General features: G+C 40.6%; 1 protein-coding gene and 1 long non-coding RNA gene across 2 annotated transcripts in view; one reads left to right on the forward strand and one right to left on the reverse strand.

Annotated features, from left to right (window-relative positions):
• The window catches only part of wdr17 (WD repeat domain 17), a 169,303-nt gene extending 147,828 nt beyond the window's left edge, over positions 1 to 21,475 (forward strand). The window contains exons 31-33 of the mRNA XM_073048033.1: positions 2,497 to 2,595; positions 7,993 to 8,173; positions 14,064 to 21,475. Of these exons, the coding sequence (XP_072904134.1) occupies positions 2,497 to 2,595; positions 7,993 to 8,173; positions 14,064 to 14,183 (400 nt within the window). The 3' untranslated portion in view covers positions 14,184 to 21,475. The remainder of the gene's footprint in view (positions 1 to 2,496; positions 2,596 to 7,992; positions 8,174 to 14,063) is intronic.
• LOC140728927 (uncharacterized) overlaps positions 1 to 22,760 on the reverse strand; it is a 48,197-nt gene that overhangs the window by 23,227 nt on the left and 2,210 nt on the right. The window lies entirely within an intron of this gene.

Below are 22,760 nucleotides of genomic sequence, written 5' to 3' on the forward strand. Positions count from 1 at the left end.
AATGTCAATGTTTTACCAGGTGTTATAGTGCCAAACAACAGCTGTTATTTTTGGAACAACTTCCAACAATACTTCAAGGTGTCTGAGTTCTAGCAAAATGCACCATAACTTCTTGCAGTTAAGACTGAACCTTCTCACACCTGGAGCTAACCTATCATTCAAGGACAGTAGGGGATGCTTCTGTTCCCGATGGTCTGCAGAAAAGGGGCTTTGGTTTCCTCTCTGATTTAGTGAGATCCTCAGCCTTCTTTTTTTGCTCTTGTTGATAATTTTACATCCTTCTGGCTGCAAGGAACACTGGAATTCTTGCCAAAGGGTTTCAGCCCGAAATGTCGACTGTACTCTTTTCCATTGATGCTACTTGGCCTGCTGAGTTCCTCCAGCATTTTGTGTGTGTTGCTCGAATTTCCAGCATCTGCAGATTTTCTCTTGTTTGCGAATGGAATTACTGTTGTGGTTTCACCCAGACGGTGCACAGATGAGCCGAATTTGATTATACCGTGTGCCTTGGCAGACTTCGGTTTCGGACATTCTCTTTCTTGGACTCCTTGCATTAAAATAAAATCTGAGGACTCCTCAGGATTTCTACTCATAAAACAACTGCAAAAACATGGAATAAAATTAGATCGAGCTTAAGATTGTGAAATCTAAACTATAGCTGTGGTTGTAATTATTGTAGGATGAAGATCTCATGTCCATTTATGCTGGTCCAAAAAATCCCTTCACCCGAAGTTGACCCTATTCCCTAAATTGACTATGGTCCCAAGGTAGAAAGGACAGTTTCCATAGCCTTCACATAAACCATTTCAGCACATTGAATTTAAAAACTCTGGGTGCATAAGGAACTGGATTCAGCCAAACAAAAAGTCCACCTAAGCTACTTCCAATTGCCCACATTTGGCATGTTTCTCTCTTAACCTTTTCTACGCCTACTGAAGTGTCTTTCAATTGCTGAATTTACCCCTGTGTTGTTGACCCCTTCTAGGGGCTGCTGTAGAGAGAAATGATCTCTCAGTTTGTCTGTGGATCCAGAGGGGATGTGCTGAAACTGGAGAGGGTCCAAATGAGGTAAACGGAAATGATTCCAGGATTGAATGGCTTGTCACGTGAAGAACATTTGATTGCTCTGAGCCCATATTCGCTGGGATTCAGAAGAATGAGGGGTGACCTCATTGAAACCTATTGAATGGTGAAAGGCCTTGATAGATTGGATGTGGAGAGAATGTTTCCTATAGTGGGAGAGTCTAAGATCAGAGGATACAGCCACAGAATAGAGGGGTGTTCTTTTAGGACAGAGATGTGGAGGAATTTCTTTAGCCAGAGAGTAGTGAATCTGTGCAATTCTGTGCCAAAGGCAGCTGTTGAGGCCAAGTCTTTCTGTATATTTAAGGCAGAGGGTAGTAGATTCTTGATCACTCAGGGAATGAAGGGATATGGGGCAGGTGATTGAGGCTGAGAGGAAAATTGGATGAAATGACGGAGCAGACTTGTTGGGCCAAATAACCTAATTCTGCTCCTTTATCTTATGATTTTTATGGTCTTATGGAATCTTGGTAAGTTAAGATTGCTTCTGTGCTCAATGTCTATGTTCATCCCAATCACCAACACCCAGGTTCAAATTATGCCAATTTATAAAATCTACTGATTTCTGTCTTGAATATACTCATTGATCAACATCCCTCTGGAGTAGAGAATTCTAATTCATATTTCAACATGTCAGTCCATGACCTCCTCTTTTGCCCTGATAAGGCCTTCTCAGGGTGGAGGATCAACACCTCATATTCTTTCTAGGTAGCTTCTAACCTGATGCCATGAACATCTATTTCTCCTTCTGGTAATTTTTTCCCTTCCCCCTTCCCTCTTCATCTGTGTCCACTCTGGCCTCTTACTTCTCTTCAGCTGCCTTTTGCTTCTTTCTGGTGCCCCTCCTTCTTCCCTTTCCACCATGCTCCACTCTTCTCTCCTATTAGATTCCTCCTTTTCCAGCCCTTTACCTTTCCCAGCCATCTGGCTTCACCTATCACCTTCCAGCTAGCCCTTCTTCCCCTCCTCCCACATTTTTACCCTGTGATCTTCCTCCTTCCTTTCAAATCCTCAAGAAGGGTCATGGCCCGAAACATCAGCAGTTTATTCATTTCCACAAATGCTGCCTGGCCTGCTGAGTCCCACAAGCATTTTATGTGTGTTGTTGTAGAGAATTCCAGGGTTTTGTTAAAAACTACATCCTGACACCAGCAGCATAGCATGCTGGGAAAACTCAGCAAGTGGAGAGAGAAAGCAGAATTGTTATTTCAGGTAGACGGACCTTCATCAGAATGCTGCACTTAGTTTATATTTGTTTATTGATCACTCAATGCTTTTAACACTTCCCTAAATTAGGCCGCTCAGGTTGGAGTCAGAAACAGCACTCTCGATATTTCACTGAGCTTCAGCTCATAGCTTTCAGTGCGCTTGATTTTCATTGGTGCCTCAAAAGACCCATCCTCTTTATTGCAGCCAACTCTTGAAGCGTAGAGAGGTGACCGTCCCGACCAAGATCGAGGACTTATCAGCAGAGCTAGATGGCTGGAGAGCTTGCACACAGTCAAACAGCAAGTAAGTCCATCGTTTCTTAGCTAATCTTAGCCTCTGAGTTAAACAAGCCCTTGCTTAACCATACAGGACTGTGAGATTCTTTATGCTCAATGAAACATGACTTCAGAGCTGCTCTACATTAATGTTAATAGACTGTTTAAAACACTCTATTTCTCCTAATGGGTGCCGAGTTGCTTGGGAGCTGTTGGAGCTGAAATCACCATCAGAGTTATTATCAGTGACTTACATGATGTGAAAGGTGTTGCTTTGCAGCAGCAGTACAGTGCAAAAATATAAAATAACCATAAATTACAAAAATAAATAGAGCAAAAAACTTAATGAGGTGGTGTTCACGGGTTCATGGGCTGTTCAGAAACCTGCTGGCAGAGGGGAATTAGCTGTTTCTGAACCATTGAGCGTGAGTCTACAGACTCCTGCACCTCTTTGCCAATGATAGTAATGGGAAGGGTTCATGTCCTGGATGGTGAGAGTATTCCATTGTACTCCTGACATTTTACCTTGATGGGCAGGTGTTAGTGTGTTGGATGGTGAGTAACTTACTTCAGAATACCCAACCTCTCACATGTTCTTGTAACTTCGGCATTTTTTTGTCCGGTGTTATTGATTTTCTAGTCAATGGTGACCCCCGATGATACTATTGATGATGAATAATGCAATTGAATGTCAGGGGTAGTTGGTTAGATTCTCATTTTAGACCCAAGTAGCTGTGTTGAGATTTGAAATTCAGTACTAAGAGTCGTAGAGTCAAGCTATCATATGGCACTACATTCCTCCTTAGAACATCTGGAGAATAAAGACGCATTTCCCCATGGGGATGAATAAAGTATCTATCTATCTATCTATCATATGTAAGCCTCCTTTTCATTGACTACAGCTCTACCTTTAATACCATCATTCCAAATAAACTGATTCCTAAGCTCCAGAACCTGGGTCTCAGCACTCAGATCTGCAGCTGGATCTTCAACTTCCTCACAGACAGGACCCAGGCTGTAAAAATAGGGGACAAGCTCTCCTCTACAATCACTCTGAGCACCGGTGCCCCACAAGGCTGTGTACTCAGCCCCCTGCTGTACTCACTGTGCACCCATGATTGTGTAGCCAAGTTTCCATCGAACTCAATATATGTTTGCTGATGACACCACAATTGCAGGCCGTATCTTGGGTAATGATGAGTCTGAGTACAGAGAGGAAATTAAGAACCTGGTGGCATGGTGCGAAGACAATAACCTATCCCTCAACGTCAGCAAAACAAAGGAATTGCTTGTTGACTTCAGAAGGAGTAGCGGACCGCACGACCCCATCTACATCGGTGGTGCGCAGGTGGAACAGGTCAAAAGCTTTAAGTGTCTCGGGGTGAATATCACAAATGACCTGACTTAGTCTAACCAAGCAGAGTCCACTACCAAGAAGGCCCACCGGCGCCTTTACTTCCTGAGAAAGCTGAAGAAATTTGGCCTGTCCCCTAAAACCCTCACTAATTTTCATAGGTGCACTGTAGAAAGCATTCTTCTAGGGTGCATCACAACCTGGTGTGGAAGTTGTCCTGTCCAAGACCGGAAGAAGCTGCAGGAGATCGTGAACATAGCCCAGCACATCACACAAACCAATCTTCCATCCTTGGACTCACTTTACACCGCACGCTATCGGAGCAGTGCTGCTCTGACACAACCCACCCAGCCAACACACTTTTTGTCCCTCTTCCCTCCGGGAGAAGGTTGAGGAGCTTGAAGATTTGTACGGCCAGATTTGGGAACAGCTTCTTTCCAACTGTGATAAGACTGCTGAACGGATCCTGACCCGGATCTGGGCTGTACCTTCCAAATATCTGGACCTAACTTGCACTACCTTACTTTCCCTTTTCTAATTTCTAATTATGATTTATAATTTGCATTTTTATTATATTTACTTCAATTTGTACTTCAGGGAGCGCGAAGCGCAGAGTCAAATATCGCTGTGATGATTGTACGCTCTAGTATCAATTGTTTGGTGACAATAAAGTAATATGTATTTATATTTGCATGTTTTATTATTATTATTATTATTACTACTGGGTTCTTTACCTTTTGTGGTTTTGTTTTGTGCTACATCTGATCCAGTGTAAGAAATATTTTGTTCTCCTTATACATACACTCAATGTTTGCGGAACAGCTTCTACCCCTCCGCTATCAGATTTCTGAATGGACAATGAACGCACGAACACTACCTCACTACTTTTTCCCTTTCTTTTGGCATTACTTACTTATTTTTATATATACTTATTGTAATTTATAGTTTTTATAATGGTGTATTGCAGCATACTGTTGCTGCAAAACAACAACTATCACGACATATGCCAATGATATTAAAACCTGATTCTGATTGTGACTTGTGTACAGGAAATGACATTAAACAGTCTTGAATCTTCATCCCAACTGGTCCATGCTGACCATGATCCCCATCCAAGCTTGTCCCATTTGCCCACGTTTTTCATATATCCTTCTACACCTTTCCTACCCACGTACCTGTCCAACTATCTTTTAAACACTGTTAATGTATATACCTCAACCACTTCTGGCTGCTCATTCCATTTATGGACTACCCTGTGTATACATAAGTTATCCCTCGAGTTCCTATTAAACTCTTTCCCTCTCAGCTTAAACCGCATGCTGTCTAATTCTTGAAAAAGACAGGGTTAGGAAATGTGTGCATTCACTCCTGAAGGAGTTACTTGAAGACAAACTAAAACTGCTCAGAGACTGAGTACAGGGGTTGACACTGTATGACACGTGTCCAAAATAACGAATTTCCAAATTGATAAAAGTACATTCAATCCTTTATTACGAAACCAGCAAAGACAAGTAATCTTGTAGCAATAAAAAAAACTACCAAAACTAAAACTAGCGATATAACAAAATTAACATTCCAATTAGTAATTTTAGGCAACCTCCCACAATCTGCAATAGCTAGTTTTGATTCTGATTGCCCATAAAATGGTAACTGTTAACTGGCTTAAATCTCACCCACCCACTTTGGAACAATGGATTCAGAGATTGAAAGAAGTGAACTGTATGGAGAATATCACTGCAAGTCTACAACTGAAAATGGTCTCTTATTTGGAAAGATGGAACTTTGTTATACTATACCTGGCACAGTGAAAGGCCCATATAGGGGCCTGGCAAAATGTGGGATTTGAGTTGATTGACAGAGGACTGTGATTTTATTTAAAATTGATGTAAATCTACATTGAGGGGTGATGTAAAGTATGTAGATCAAGTGTATGTATGTAATTGTATGTACGTGCTTTTTATTTCTTCATTGTCTTGCTCCTACTCTCTTCCACCCCGGTATTGTTAATTTAGGTATAGTGAATTGTGGACCGATAGCCGATGCTTGTTTGTAGCTAGGTGTTTGTTTAATAAAGTTTAAAAAAATTAAAGTTTTATAAAAAACATTCCAATTAGCGTAACTAAGTGGTTGAACTAAATTAGTAATCAGAATTAGCAAAGCTAGTGCAATAGTCAACAAAAAATATCATTCCCAGCTACCTCTCACAAGAGTAGACTCAACTGAACTGAACTAAGCATGAGTACCTAACTATACTCATATTTTTCTACTACGCCACAACCCACATGACAAATTATCCGTAATAACCACGCAGCACAAATTACAACACAGAAAGTAGATACATGGCTCCTACAACACCACCTACGCTATGTCCTTCATGGTTTTCTGCATCTCTATAAGATCACTTCTCAGTCTCTTATATTCAAGGAAAGCAGCCGAGCCTCTAAAGCCTCTCCCTGTAACTCGCCCCCAATCCAGCCAACATCTTTGTAAATCTTTTCTAAACTCTTTCCAGCTTTATAACTTCTTTCCTTTAGCAGGGTAACCAAAACTGAGCACAATACTCCAAGCGCAACACTCACTAGCATCCTGTACACCAGCGTCCTTACCCAGACGGACAATGTCACCATCTAGGCCTGAGGTACACTCAGTACACCGGAATCCTGAAACAGAACCTCCATTCCAGACTTGTCACTATAAAAGTTTACCAGGCCGAAAGAGGGGAGGATTCCAGGATGTTCTCAACTCCTCTATGAGAAAAACAAATCCAACATCCCTACTGGCTCTTGGGAATACTTACCCTTGACAACTCAAAGAAAAGATTTATTTTACTTTTTATTTAGAGATACAGCATGATAACAAGGCCCTTCCAGCCCAACGAGTCAGTGTCACCTAATTACACACATGTGATCAATTACCCTACTAACCCACACATCTTTTAGAACATGGGAGGAAACCGGAGCATCTGGAGGAAACCCATGCAGTTACAGGGAGAACATACAAACTCCTTTCAGACAGTGCTGGAATTGAACCTGTGTCACTGATGCTAACTTCTACTCTACTGTGCATTGAACATTGCGAGTCAGGTGCACAAGGAAGCCAAATGTGAAAACTGGAAGAAGTGCATCCTGCCTCACAAGTCACCTCCCCCTCCTTCAAGCACGCCATCAGGCATATCCTACAAAATCAATGGTTGAGTCTGGCAGCACCACACTGACCTTATCAGTCAGTTCCGAACCCACAGAGTCAGAATGAAAGCAGGTCCCGCAAAATCCTCAGGGACTGCCTTGGAAGGCATTACCTTTGCAAATTCCATAGCTCTGTTTGATGTAAGATTGTACAGTGGAAACATGTCAAGGGCTGAGGGGAGACCTGATAGTTGTGTATAAAATCATGAGAGTCAGGTAGATAGTCAGAATCATTTTCCCAGTGTACAAATGTCTAAAACTAAACAACATTTATGGCGATAGAAGGAAAGTTTAAAAAACGGTGAGTGGGGCATTTTTTTACATAGGAAGTGGTAGGTCCTTGCAATGGCCTGCCAGGTGTAGTGGTGGAAGCAGATGCAATATTGTATTTAAGAAAGACTCAGTATATGTAGGGAATGGAGCAATATGGATCATGTACAGGCAACAAGGATTTAGCTTACTTTGGGATTGTGTTCAGCACATACATCATGAGCTGAAGGGCTTGTTCATGTGCTGTACTGTTAATCATTACTATTACTATGTTTTATTAATAATTTGAGTTGATTATACATCTAGAAATCATTGTTTTAAACTGCAATCCTTCAGAATACACATGTATTAATTATGAGCAACAGACACAAAAATACTAAAGGAACCCAGCAGGTCAGGCAGCATCTATGGAAAAGAGTAAACAGTCGATGATTCAGTACAAGACCCTTCATCATGAAGGGTCTCGGCCTGAAACATCGACTGTACTCTTTTTCCATAGAAGATGCCTAGCCTGCTGAGTTCCTCCAGCATTTTGTGTGTGTTGTTTGGATTCCTGCATCTGCAGAGTCGCTCATGTTTGGTATTAATTATGAGTTGGTTTTTAAATTGTTTAAAGGTTTGAGGACTTACCGTACACCCCTCCTTCTGAACTCCAAAGAGAGGCGTACAGCATTTTACTAAATAGGATTAAAGAGGAACCCATCAAAGGCCTTATCGGCCCTGATTATGTCACAGGTTCTAATCTCCCTAGTCACTCAGATGTCCACATCTCCTGCCTCACGGGTTTACGGATACAGGTATGAAAATTAATTATTTTAAAATTCTGGGTCGGTAAAATTACTTTGTTTAGTTGTGACAATTTTAGTTGCATGACGTATGTATTCACCGCGAGAAAACTGTGCAGTGAAATTCCTTGCTTATGTATGTTCACAGAGTGAACAGTATACATGCTCTTAGTTGATACAACAGGAAAGACAGCAAAACAACTGAATGATGAAAATATAGTGGTGCAATCTCAAGTAGTGCAAACTGAAATGCTGAAGTGACAGCAACAGAATAACTCAGGGAGGTAGCTTAAGAATCCAAGAAGCTGGCAACACCAGCAGCAAGGGAAATGTGAAAGAAGTGATTGATGCAAGAGTCAGATGGCAGTGGAGCAGTGTCCTTCAGTCTGAGCATCCTGACTTTCAGGCTCCTAAATTTTCTCCCAGATTGTAGAAGAGAGAAAAAGTAATAGTCCAAAGAGGAGGTTTGATTACTTTAGGCCAGGGGTTTCCAACCTGGGGTCCACAGACCCCTTGCTTAATGGTATTGGATCCATGCCATAAAAAAGTTGGGAACCCCTGATTTAGACAAAGAATTTCAGAAAAACGTGTTGTTAATGGAGAGATGGCAAGGGGACCGTTTAGCAAAATAATCTCATTTAGAATTTGCAATAATAACAGGGTTGTTGTGGTGGGAGATTTTAATTTCCCAAATATCAATTGGGATATAGACCAAGGGGTTTAGATAGGGTGGAGTTTGTTAGGTGTGTTCAGCAAGATTTCTTGACACAGTATGTGGATAAGCCCACAAGAGGAGAGGCTGTACTTGATTTAGTATTGGGAAATGTACCTGGTCAGGTGTCAGATCTCTTAGTGGGAGAGCATTTTGGAGATAGTGATCATAATTCTATCTCCTCTACAATAGCTTTGGAGAGAGATAGGAACAGACAAGTTAGAAAAGCGTTTAATTAGAGTATGGGGAAATATGAGGCTATCAAGCAGGAACTTGGAAGCATAAATTGGAAACTGATGTTCTCAGAGAAATGTACAGAAGAAATATGGCAGATGTTCAGGGGATATTTGCGTGGAGTTCTGCATAGGTACATTCCAATGAGACAGGGAAGGATGGTAGAGTACAGGAACTGTGGTGTACAAAGGCTCTTGTAAATCTAGTCAAGAAGAAAAGAAAAGCTTATGAAAGCTTCAAAAAATCTAGGTAATGATAGAGATCTAGAAGATTATAAGGCTTGCAGGAAGGAGCTTAAGAATGAAATTAGGAGAGCTAGATGCGGCCATGAGAAGGCCTTGGCGGACAGAATTAAGGAAACCCCCAAGGCATTCTACAAGTATGTGAAGAGCAAGAGGATAAGATATGGTAGAATAGGACCAATCAAGTGTGACAGTGGAGAAGTGTGTACGGAACCGGAGGAGATAGCAGAGGTACTTAATGAGTACTTTGCTTCAGTATTCACTAAGGAAAAGAATCTTGACTTGCAGCAGACTGAAAAGCTTGAGTGTGTAGTTATTAAGAAAGAGGATGTGCTGGAGCTTTTGGAAAGCATCAAATTGGATAAGTCACCAAGACCAGATGAGATGTACCCCAGGCTATTGTGGGAGATAGGGAGGAGATTGCTGAACCTCTGGTGATGATCTTTGTTCTGGAAGATTAGAGGGTTGTGGATGTTATTCCCTTATTCAAGAAAAGGAGCAGAGATAGTCCAGGAAATTATAGACCAGTGAGTCTTACTTCAGTGGTTGATAAGTTGATGGAAAAGATCCTGAGAGGCAGGATTTATGAAAATTTGGAGAGGCATAATATGATCAGCAGTGGTCCCTAACCATCGAGCCGCGAGGAAACGATATGATTTAGCGATATGAAACGATATGAGTCAGCTGCACCTTTCATTATTCCCTGTCACGCCCACAGTTGAACTTGATGCACGCGAGGTCATTACGCACATGAAGTCATTACCTATGCGAGGTCATCAGTCGCCTAAACGCAGTGATACCCTAGCGCCAGGGATCACTGGTTGGCCTCGGGTAACCGGCCGCCTCACGCAGCCAGTGAGAAGTGCTGTTGCTACTGGCCTGGAGTGCAGACAGATGGGTGCTGCCTCCAAACTTGTTTAGCACACCCAATGTTCGTGGGGAACCCCGTGCTAAAATATTCGCAGATGACCTAATTCGGGCTCAGGGTTTCATAAGTAGCAGAGCAGCTTCCTTGTTGCGATCTACTGAAAGTCATCCCCTGAGCCAAACTTTAGTTGGCCGATAGATCCTACCTACTTACAAAGGGGGGCGGGCACGTGCCCTGTCGCACTCCTCGCTCAGTCGGTCACTCTCTCTGGACTGCGACCGCCGTGGCCCCGGTACGGGGACCTCTGGCCCTTACCTTGTGCTCTCACTGGTGTGTTGCAATGATTGTATATGTTCATAGGAGGAAAATATGCACTGTGTGTTTAATATCCAAATGTTACTTAAAATGTTATGATGCTATTGACTTAATAAGTGAGTTATAACTGACTCACTATAACTATATTCATGTGAGGAAAATATGCGGTGTGTTTAATTTTGAATTCATTAGATAAACCCTTTTAGAAATGAAATTGAGTGTATTAGACACTTATAAGTGACTTATAGTTGACTTATCACCTATATTCCGGTCGTGATTAACATCCCCACCCCCCAACGTTGGCCGGTCCGCAAGAATATTGTCAATATTAAACCGGTCCGCGGTGCAAAAAAGGTTGGTGACCCCTGTGATTAGGAATAGTCAGCATGGCTTTTTTCAAAGGCACATCGTGCTTTATGAGCCTGATTGAATTTTTTAAGGATGTGACTAAACACATTGATGAAGGTAGAGTCGTAGATGTAGTGTATATAGATTACAGCAAGGCATTTGATAAGGTACCCCATGCAAGGCTTATTGAGAAAGTAAGGAGACATGGGATCCAAGGAGACATTGCTTTGTGGATCCAGAACTGGCTTGCCCATAGAAGGCCAAGAGTGGTTGTAGATGGTTTATATTCTGCATAGTGGTTGGTGACCAGTGGAGTGCCTCAGGGATCTGTTCTGGGACCCCTGCTCTTTGTGATTTTTATAAATGACCTAGATGAGGAAGTGGAGGGATGGGTTAGTAAATTTGCTGATGACACAAAGGTTGGAGGTGTTGTGATAGTGTCGAGGGCTGTCAGAGGTTACAGCGGGACATTGATAGGATGCAAAACTGGGCTGAGAAGTGGCAGATAGAGTCCAACACAGATAAGCTTGAGGTGGTTAATTTTGGTAGGTCAAATATGATGGCTGAATATAGTATTAATGGTAAGACTCTTGGCAGTGTGGAGGATCAGAGGGATCTTGGGGTCCGAGTCCATAGGACACTCAAAGCTGCTACGAAGGTTGACTTTGTGGTTAAGATGGCATATGGTGCATTGGCCTTCATTAATCATGGGATTGAGTTTAGGAGCCAATAGATAATTTGCAGCTACATAAGATCCTGGTCAGACCCCACTCGGAGTACTGTGCTCAGTTCTGGTTGCTTCACTACAGGAAGGATGTGGAAACCATAGAGAGGGTGCAGAGGAGATTTACAAAGGATGTTGCCTGGATTTGGAAGCATGCCTTATGGGAATAGGTTGAGTGAAATCGGCTATTTTTCCTTGGAGCGATGGAGGATGAGAGGTGACCTGATAGAGGTGTATAAGATGATGAGAAGCGTTGATCATGTGGATAGTCAGAGGCTTTTTCCCAGGGCTGAAATGGCTAGCTCAAGAGGGCACAGTTTTAAGGTGTTTGGAAGTAGGTACAGAGACATGTCAGGGGTAGGTTTTATACACATAGTGGTGAGTGTGTGGAATAGGCTGCCGGCAATTGTGGTGGAGGCAGATATGATAAGGTCTTTAACAAGACTCCTGGATAGGTACATGGAGCTTAGAAAAATAGAGGGCTACGGGTAACCCTAGGTAATTTCTAAGGTAAGGACATGTTCAGCACAGCTTTGTGGGCTGAAGGGCCTGTATTGTGCTGTAAGTTTTCTATATTTTTATGTTTCTACTTGAGGGGAAAATGCTTTTTGAGTGGTCTTTGCATAGAGCTGGGTAGGCCATCAAGAAACAGGAGTCTGTTGTTTGATTGAGGTTCTACTGATTTATATGTACGGTAGTTAAAATAAAATGTTGTGGTCAAATCATGTGGTAAACTATCCCCTAAATAGGCTTTTACATAAGGTGTCAGTCTACATACAGTGGCATGCAAAAGTTTGGGCACCCCTGGTCAAAATTCCTGTTACTGTGAATAGCTAAGCGAGTAAAAGATTACCTGATTTCCAAAAGGCATGAAGTTAAAGATGACACATTTCTTTAATATTTTAAGCAAGATTACTTTTTTATTTCCATCTTTTACAGCTACAAAATAACAAAAAAGGAAGAGGGCCTGAAGCAAAAGTTTGGGCACCCTGCATAGTCAGTACTTAGTAACACCCTCTTTGGCAAGTATTACAGCTTGTAAACACTTTCTGGAGCCAGCTAAGAGTCTTTCAATACTTGTTTGGGGGATTTTTGCCCACTCTTCCTTGCAAAAGGCTTCTAGTTTTGTGAGATTCTTGGGCCATCTTGCATGCACGCTCCTTTGAGGTCTATCCACAGATTTTCGATGATGTTTAGGTTAGGGGACTGTGAGGGCCATGGCAAAACCTTCAGCTTGTGCCTCTTGATGTAGTCCATTGTGGATTCTGAGGTGTGTTTAGGATCATTATCCTGTTGTAGAAGCCATCCTCTTTTCATCTTCAGCTTTTTTACAGATTGTGTGATGTTTGCTTCCAGAATTTGCTGGTATTTAATTGAATTCATTCTTTCCCCTACCAGTGAAATGTTCCCGGTTCCACTGGCTGCAACACAAGCCCAAAGCATGATCGATCCACCCCTATGCTTAACAGTTGGAGAGGTGTTCTTTTCATGAAATTCTGCACCCTTTCTCTCCAAACATACCTTTGCTCATTGTGGCCAAAAAGTTCTGTTTTAACTTCATCAGTCCACAGGACTTGTTTCCAAAATGCATCAGGCTTGTTTAGATGTTCCTTTGCAAACTTCTGACACTGAATTTTGTAGTGAGGACACAGGAAAGGTTTTCTTCTGATGACTCTTCCATGAAGGTCATATTTGTTCAGGTGTCGCTGCACAGTAGAACAGTGCACCACCACTCCAGAGTCTGCTAAATCTTCCTGAAGGTCTTTTGCAGTCACATGGGGGTTTTGATTTGCCTTTCTAGCAATCCTACGAGCAGTTCTCTCAGAAAATTTTCTTGATCTTCCAGACCTCAACTTGACCTTCACCGTTCCTGTTAACTGCCATTTCTCAATTACATTACGAACTGAGGAAATGGCTACCTGAAACCACTTTGCTATCTTCTTATAGCCTTCTCCTGCTTTGTAGACATCATTTATTTTAATTTTCAGAGTGCTCAGCAGCTGCTTAGAGGAGCCCCTTGGCTGCTGATTGTTGGGACAAGGTTCAAGGAGTCAGGGTATTTATAAAGCTTTGAAATTTGCATCACCTGGCCATTCCTAACGATGACTGTGAACAAGCCATAGCCCTAAGAAGCTAATTAAGATCTGAGACCTTGGTAAAAGTTATCAGAGAGCTCAAATCTCTTGGGGATGCCCAAACTTCTGCATTTTGCTCCTTTCCTTTTTTTCATTCTAAAATTGTACAAAACAAAAGCAATACACTAATTTTGCTTAAAATGTTGAAAAGAATGTTTCATCTTTAACTTTATGACTTTTAGAGATCAGTTCATCTCCTACTCACTTAACTATTCACAGTAACAGAAATTTTGACCAGGGCTGCCCAAACTTTTGCAAGCCACTATATGTATGTAGAGTCAAGGTACCTATCTTTTAATTGTGTTCCTTTTTTATCTATTCCAGGGGCCGGTGTATTTCCTCGAGGATGGAAAATCAGCAATCTCGCTTAATGATGCACTAATGTGGGCAAAAGTCAACCCTTTCTCTCCCTTAGGAACAGGAATACGACTAAATCCATTCTGATTGGAAATGTAAAGAAATTACATTTTTGGTACTTTTATATCATTGGTTACTGTTAGGTTAGTAGTGTACTAACCTTGCTGGACAGGAAGACAGGAGCATAGCATCATGCAGTAGCCAAGTCTATTTTATAACATGTAAGTTGCAAAAGTCCAAGGAAATATCGGATTTTCCAAAGATCCAGTGCAGGCTATTGAGATTTAAATTTCCTAATTCAGTATGTTCTGCTTGATGCCAGGAAAATCTGTTCTCTTGGAAACTAAAATAGACAGAAATTGTGGTTACCATGCAAAAAAGTTGAATTTCCCCATGGGGATGAATAAAGTATCTATCTATCTATCTATCTATCTATCTATCTAATTAGAAATTCAACCAGGCTGAGTTCAGATTTAGTAGTTTTAAATATTATCTTCTCATGCTCACACATATTAACCTTTCTACACCTGCCCCAGGGAGTGTTCCAGTAATGAGCACATTTACAAATAATTTATCACCCAACTAAATAAACCAAAAATGCATGATGATTACAGCCACAAAGCTCTTGAAGTAAATCAGGAAAATGCTAAGCCTGCAGTGCTGATATTCAATAGTTCAGTAGTTTAATCGGTCATTAGCTCACAATATATGAATGCTCCATGTAGCTATGAAGAATCTGTTAACGATTCAAACTAAAAGTGGAAAATTTATTTAAATTCTGTGAAGTAAATTTGAGAAGCTTATTAGCATGTGCTGCCGAGCACAATACATATACTTCAAAATAGAAATATAATGATAATGATGGACTTTAAAAAAATATTAACACTGTAAATGCTGTTAGGTCAGTGTAATTATAGAATTGCCTGAATTGATCAGTGCAATGCATTCTTATTTTAAAACACAAATATCAGCCCATTGCCAAATACCTCTTTAATCTTTAAGTTTACATCCATAGATTTATTTTTTTAAATAACTACAAAGTGCAGTTTCAATGCTGCTGGGCTGCCTTTTGGTAAACGAACAGTAATTTTGCAATTGCAAGAAGACCAGAACCGACTGTGTTTCCTGGTATGATTTTGTTGTCCTTCATTTAAGAGTCTGGGAAATACATTGTGGAAGTTGTGCCTTAATATGGGTCAGACACATCCAGTTCCTTCTTAAAATCATTAATTTAATTTTGCATGTGATCTTCCCTGCAGTCTTGTGGAAAATTTATTGATTACAAGCCCACAGCAGAGAATGCCTAGCTAATTGCAGGAAGTGTAATAGTATTTGTGATACCACACAAGAATTACAAACACTAAACTCAGAATCAGGATCAGGTTAATTATCTGATATATGTTGTGAAATTTGTTGTTTTGTGGCAGTAGTATAGTGCAGTGCATAAAAATTACTATAAAAAATTAGTGCAGCAAGAGAGCAAAAAGTGGGGTAGTGTTCATTAGTTCATCATCTGTTAGAAATCTGATGATGGAGCATAAGAAACTGTTCCTAAAACATTGAGTGTGTGCCTCAGGCTTCTGAACCTCTTCTCTGATGGTTGCAAAGAGAAGAGGGCAGTCCCAGATGGGGAGGGTCCTTCATGGTGCCACCTCCTTCGTGCATCACCTGTTGAAGATGTCCTTGACGATGGGGAGGTTATTGCTATGAAACAATGGATAGAAAATTACAATTGTCTGCAGCTGTTGGCAGGATTGCATTTAAAAGAAATGACCTGAATGGTCCCTGGGGCTCACTCCTATGCTTTTGACAATCAATGTCACATTCCTAATATGAACTGAGAGCAGTTAGGTGAGAAAATGGAAAGCATGATGACCTGAAGTTAAGCACCATTGTAAGGAGCCAACATTAATGACACATGAAAGAAGGGGAACACAGAGAAACAGGAATCTGGAAGATAATGTCCATGTCATCTTTCTTTGTTTTGAGTGGATCCAAATTTTCGCGAATATCTTTATCTAACCTGGAGAGGGCTTTACCAAACTAGATAGCACAATCTCCTTGCAGTGACAAAAGTTGAGTTTAGGTGTTCTGTTACAGGATTAACATTCAGGGTTATGTTCCACATTTTGAATACCATCTAAGTTGTGCATTATATTTCTTCAAGTGCTGAATTTTCCAGCAGCAGTCACACTAAGCTGAATGTTGGAATGTGTATATCATTGTCAAGGCCAGTATTTAACAGTTTGGTAATTGCCCTCCAAATACTGCAGCCCTTCAGATGAAGATATGTTCAAAGAGTTGTCGCATGAAGAGTTCTAGGATTTAGAGCAAGCAACAATGACAGAGAGGTGATGTCAGGATGGAGTGTTACTTGCATGGGAACTCCAGGGTGTAAGTTGCTATTGTTGCTTGAGGTTTATCTTTGAGAAAAACTAGGTAAGTAACTGCAGCGCATTTTGTAGATAGCACACTCTGTCGTTAATGATAGTGATGTCTTAAGCTTTATTCTGGATGATGAGTGTTTGCTTCTTGAGTGCTGTTGCAAACTACACTCATCCAGAAAATTGGAGAGATTATTCAATCACCTGTGGCTTTTTGAAGATGAAATAGCTTTGGGAGGTGTCAGGAGTTAAATCACTAACTGCAAGATACCCAGCCTATGACATACTCTTGCGCCACTGTTCTGGTTGAGATTCGTGTCAAACAGTAAATGTTAATAGTGGGGGACAAAAGGTTGGTGGGTGCCACTGACTGTCAAGAATGGGTGGTTAGATTGTCTACACTGTTGAAGTACATCATTGCCTGGAGAGTGGCATGTACGGTAGTGTCGCGGTCAGCACAATGTTATTACAGCTCAGGGTGTTCTAAAGTCAGAGTTCTGTTCCGCCACCATTCTGTAAAATGTCTCTGTGAAGTGTGTGTTCCTCGGGTGCTTTGGTTTCCTTCCACGGTCCAAAGACCTACCAGGTCGGTTAATTTGTCATTGTAAAATTGGCCCATGGTTAGGTGTGGGTTAATCGGGGTTGTGGGATTCCTGGGGTGGTGAGTCTCAAGGGCCAGAAGTTCCTACTCCAAGCTGTATTGCTAAATAAATAAATATAAATACTTCCACCTGTTCAGGTGTAAGTAAACAATGTAAAATTGAAGTAAAGGGCTTAGAGCTTTGAAAATGGAAGGAAATTTCAGCCTTTCAATAGAAGCAAAGGAGGAAATTGTACAAATTCCAGCAGCACATCTATCTCCCTGATGCCAGAGAATTGAAGGATTACTAATGCTATTACTTAACAAATGGGGAAGGAACAGAAAGAAAATTAGAGCCTAATTAGTTCAGATTTGGTGCTTAGCAAACCATCAGTTCCAAAGACCAGGAAATACCTTTGGTGCAAAAGGCAACGATTAAACAGGATCAGTCAACATGGATTTGCTAAAAGTAGGTCAAGGCTAACTAACCAGACTGACTTTTGTGAGGAAGATCAATGAGGGCAGTGTATTTGATGTAGTTTATCTGGATCTTGGCAAGGTTTTTGAGTAGATCTCACAAGCCAGGCTGGTCAAAAATAGTCATGCTCATGGAATCCAGAGCGGTCAAGTAGATCTACAAGTGGTACGGTACACAGAGTTATCATAAACACTTGCAATTTTTTTGTGATAGTACTCGTACTCTTTTTTTTTATCTGATCTGTCTTAATCTATCTCCAGATAAGTTTTTTTCTCTCACTCTTTTCTCCTCCCAGCTCTGCTTTGAAAACTGTGAACCACTCTTTCCCTCATTTCTGAGGAAAGCTTGCTGACCCAAAATGTTGACTGGTTTCTCTTTCCACATATGGGGCTTGACTTGCAGAGTCCATCCAGCACTTTTATTTTTAAGCATTTCAGATTCCAGCATCTGCAATTTTGCTTATTTCATCTTTGTGAACCCTCTACGCACCCTGACCACACGCGATCACATTTTTCCTGTAAGATGATAAGATCAGAGGTGTGTGGAGAAAATGTACCAAGGTAAGCAACACACACAAAATGATGGAGGAACCCATTAGGTCTCAGCATTAAGTAAACATGATGACTGTTTATTTCCCTGCACAGATAGTGCCTGACCTGCTGAGTACTTTTGTGTGTGTTGCTCAAGGTTTTCAACATCTGCAACATCCCTTGTGCACCAGGGTAAGGCTGTCTACAAATATATACATTGTGTGCCATGCTCACACGACTACCAGAACCGTACAGAACATTTGTTAGATCATAGGTTGAATACTACATGCAGGTTTCACCACACAATAGGAAAAACATGATTGCACCGGAAAGGATGAAGAAAAACTTTACAAAGATATTTAGAAAGCATAGTGTAGTGGTTGAAAGGATTTATTCTAGCTGGAGGTCTGTGATTAGTGGTGTTCCACAGGAATCTGTAATGGAACCAATGTAGTTTATGATGACAGACATGAAAATGTAGCTTGGGTGGGTTAGTGTGTTTGCAGATGATACAAAGATTGATGGTGTTGTGTACAGCGCAGGTGCTGGCAAAGAATACAGTGGGAAATAGATCAGCCCAATGTGAAGTGTTGCACCTTGGTAGGTCAAATGTAAAGAGACAGTACACTGTAAAGGGCAAGACCCTGAACAGTGTTGATAAGCAGAGGGATCTTGGGAGTCCAAGTTCATAGCTGCCTGAAAGTGGCTACACAGGTAGATGAGGTGGTTAAGAAGGCATATGGCATCGTCATCTTTATCAGTCAAGGTACTGAGTTCAGAGTCAGGAAGTTTTGTTGTAACTTTATAAAACTCTAGTTGGGCTGCAGCTGGAGTATTGCACACAGTTCTGGTCGCCTCATTAGAGGAAGGATAGTGAGCCTTTGGAGTCGATGCAAAAGAGGTTTACCAGGATGCTGCCTGAATTAGAGGGCATGTGCTATAACGCAAGGTTGGACAAAATTGGGCTGTTTCTTTGAGCAGCGGAGGCCGAGAAGAGATATGATACAAGTTTATAAGATTATGAGAGGCATAGACAGAGTAGGTGGACAATACCTTTCTTTCCTGGAGTTGAAATGTCTAATACCATAGAGCGTGAATTTAAGTGAGAGTAAGTAATTTCCAAGGAGATATGAGGGCAAGTTTTTTTAAATAGAGAGTGGTGAGTGCCTGGAATGCACTGACTGGGGAGGAGGTAGGATAGTAGAGGTAGATACATTAGAGACTTTTAAGAAATGTTTACATAGGCACATGAATGTGAGGAAAATGGGAGAATATAGACATTGTGTAGGCAGAAGAGATTAGTGTAGTTGGCCATTTGATTACTAATTTAACTGGTTAGGCTCAAGATTATGGGCTGAAGGGCCAGTTCCTGTTCTGTAATGTTACTGGAATGGGACCATTTTAGCAGTGCAAAGAATGGTTATATACGATAGTTTACTAGGAAATAATAAGGCTAATGTGCAACATTATGAAGATCCTTAAAAGACAAGAAGAGCTTATTATCTTTTGCAAATAATTCAAAGAGAGTCAAAGATTTAAAGAAATTAGTAGAAGAATTAGGGGGCGGCAAGGAAATTAATTTTTAACCCGAGATATGATGAGATAAGTTCCTTTCTCAAAGATTTTCTCGTATATCTATGACCATATGATGGAAGTTTATCAGTGAAGTAGCTCAAAAGGGTTTGCTGTAGGTCACTGTTTTGAGGAGGTGCTACGGAACTGTCCTTGGGTGAAATGATTGACTTTCATTAGCTACGCAATCTTTCTTTGTGTGTAATACACCAACCAGCGAAGCCCATTCACTTCAGTTTTTCCAGTCGTTTTTGAAATTACACTTGGTTAAGTGCTTTAATGCCAAGAGTAGTCAGTTTTACTGCTCTGTAATCCATTCAGTACAGTGCCCTATAGAAGAGTGGTTCTGGAGGAACCCAAACAGAGCACTGATGAAGAGGACGTTTATGAAGTATCACTTAGTAATGTCAATAATATCCTCTATCAGTTTATTAATGGTTCAGAGAATATTTACTGAATGGACATAGGCAAAAATGGATTTGTCCATTGCATTGCGGACTGGACAAATCTCAGCAATCTTATGCTGGGTGTTAATTTGGAATGGGAATATCAAGAATACTACAGAGGATGGAAATGGAAAGTAAAAATAGAATATTCTGGAAAATCTCAACAGGCTTTGCAGCATCTGTAGAAAGATAAGGAGTTAACATTTCAGGTCTGAGATTCTTGAACAGAACTGAAAAAGAGGGAAGAAACACGTTAATTTTCAGTTGCAGGGAACATAGGGAAGGGATGAGTTAGAATAGAGGGAAGATCTCTACCTGAGTGGGACCAAATGAGTTAAGGTGGCAATGAGAAAGAGATTATCCTTTTTTCCTGCCTTGCAAGTTGCTAAGAGCTGTGGGATCTGCTTAGCAGACTAGACTACACTAATGGAGAGAAACAACAAAATTACAGACAGATGAATTAGGGAAGTAGCCATTCTGATGCAGGAAGAAAGAGTGAGTTACTTGAAGTTAGAGAATTCAATATTAAGTCTGGAAAGCTACAACTTGACCAATTGTAGGATGAAGCGTTGCTCCTCAAGTTTTTAATCGGACCTTGTTTTTTGCTTCACATTTCTAGCATCTGTATTTTTTCCCGCAAACGAGAAAATCTGCAGTTGCTGGAAATACAAGCAATGTATACATAATGCTGGAGAATCTCAGCAGGACCGGCAGCATCTATGGAAAAGAGTAAACAGTTGACATTTCAGGCCGAGGCCCTTCACTGGGACTGGAGAAAAAAGATGAGAAGTCAGAGTTCCTCCAGCATTTTGTGTGTGTTGCCTGGATTCTTTAGTTTGCCTGCAAATAACACTGTAATCATGATTTAATTAACACCTGTTGAATACAGCTGGATGAAGGCAATCGATGCTTAAAATCTGAAATAAAGACTGTGAATGTAAGAAAAGCTCAGTAAATGAAAAATTAACTTTTCCATTCATGTACCTTTCATAGATTACAAGAAGTTATTACCCTGAAACATAATACCACTTTAATCCCTATAGATATTAACTAACCTACTGAGTCTCTTTACCACTATTATATGTGGAAATATCACTGTATACATGTGAAGTGAATGAAGGTGCTGATGTTCACACAGTGTGTCAAACTTATTGGTTCATATGATTACAAGAGAGTCACCTTTTAAATATTGAATGTGTTTCTTCTGAAAACTGTACTACAGATGGATTACCACTGCCCACGATGTCATAAATTGTTCAGGGTTTTGTGAAATACTACATGAAGGGATGAATGCCACTTTTTCATCTTGTTTTATTTTGGCAGGGTTATTCTCGTACAGAACCAATAGTATTTTTATCCAAGGGCACATTCCAATCTTATTTCTCGACAAGAGTGTTAAACATTATTCTGATTAAAAAAAGGAAAATAAATCTGTAAGTGTTTATTTTGATGTTGTAAGTAACCTGCCTCAATTTGTTTTAATTATGTACTAATGATTATTAGTTGACTTTTCTCCTGAAGACACCCTCTCAAAAGATTTAATATAGATTTGAGAGGAGAATCTCTCAACAGATCTGCATGCATGCAGAGTCCTGTGTTGATAAGAGCATTGGGAATATAGTGAAATCATGTTGCAAGTATCTTTATCCCTTTGAAATGTGCATACATAATGTTAAAATGTCAATGCATTGTTAATGTGATCGTTCCGGATTGTGTATTACTTCAGATTATGTAAAATTACACCAAATTGTTCAAATCAGTCCTAGTGTGAGTGATTGTTTTCCTGAAAATAATAGTCTTCGTATTAATGTGATATTGTACAACCATTTCTGTTTTTGTCGCTGTTCAATTTAATAATTGGGAACTGCATTTTGTTTGGGCTAAGTTATATAATAAACTCATTTAAAAACACCACTGCTAGTTCATTAATTAAAATCAACTCCATCACCAGCAGCAAATTTTTATATCTTTAAAAGTAAATGGTATGATGAAAGACTACAGTGAAAAAAGTGAGCACAGATAGAATCTGGACATCTTAGCATCTGTTTATCTTATTCCGTGCAGATTGTGCATAACAATATAACCTGGGTTAAATCGCTCTATCAAGTCCAGGTGAAATTATCCCTATCATGAAAATAAATCTGCTACTTACATGTATTATTCATCTTTGCACAACTGACAATTTTCCAGCATCAGATGTACACCCAATTTCGCCAATTTTTGGACATCATTGTTGTAATACCATGGTAATACCATGAAGCTCCAATCTCTGACCGATATTGAGTAGTCACAGTGCGACATAAAACACATTGTAGAACTTCGATCCATATTTAAAGTGACAGTAGAAACATAGAAAACCTACAGCCCAATACAGGCCCTTCGGCCCACGAAGTTGTGCCGAACATGTCCCTACCTTAGAAATGACTAGGCTTATCCATAGCCCTCTATTTTACTAAGCTTCATGTACCTATCCAAAAGTCTCTTAAAAGACCCTATCGTATCCACCTCCACCACTGTTGCTGGCAGCCCATTCCACACACTCACCACTCTCTGCGTAAAAAAACTTACCCCTGACATCTCTTCTGTACCTACTCCCCAGCACCTTAAACCTGTGCCCTCTTGTGATAGCCATTTCAGCCCTGGGAAAAAGCTTGACTGTCCACACAATCAATGC

The sequence above is a fragment of the Hemitrygon akajei genome, chromosome 6, assembly GCF_048418815.1.
Source record: "Hemitrygon akajei chromosome 6, sHemAka1.3, whole genome shotgun sequence".
Taxonomy (NCBI): domain Eukaryota; kingdom Metazoa; phylum Chordata; class Chondrichthyes; order Myliobatiformes; family Dasyatidae; genus Hemitrygon; species Hemitrygon akajei.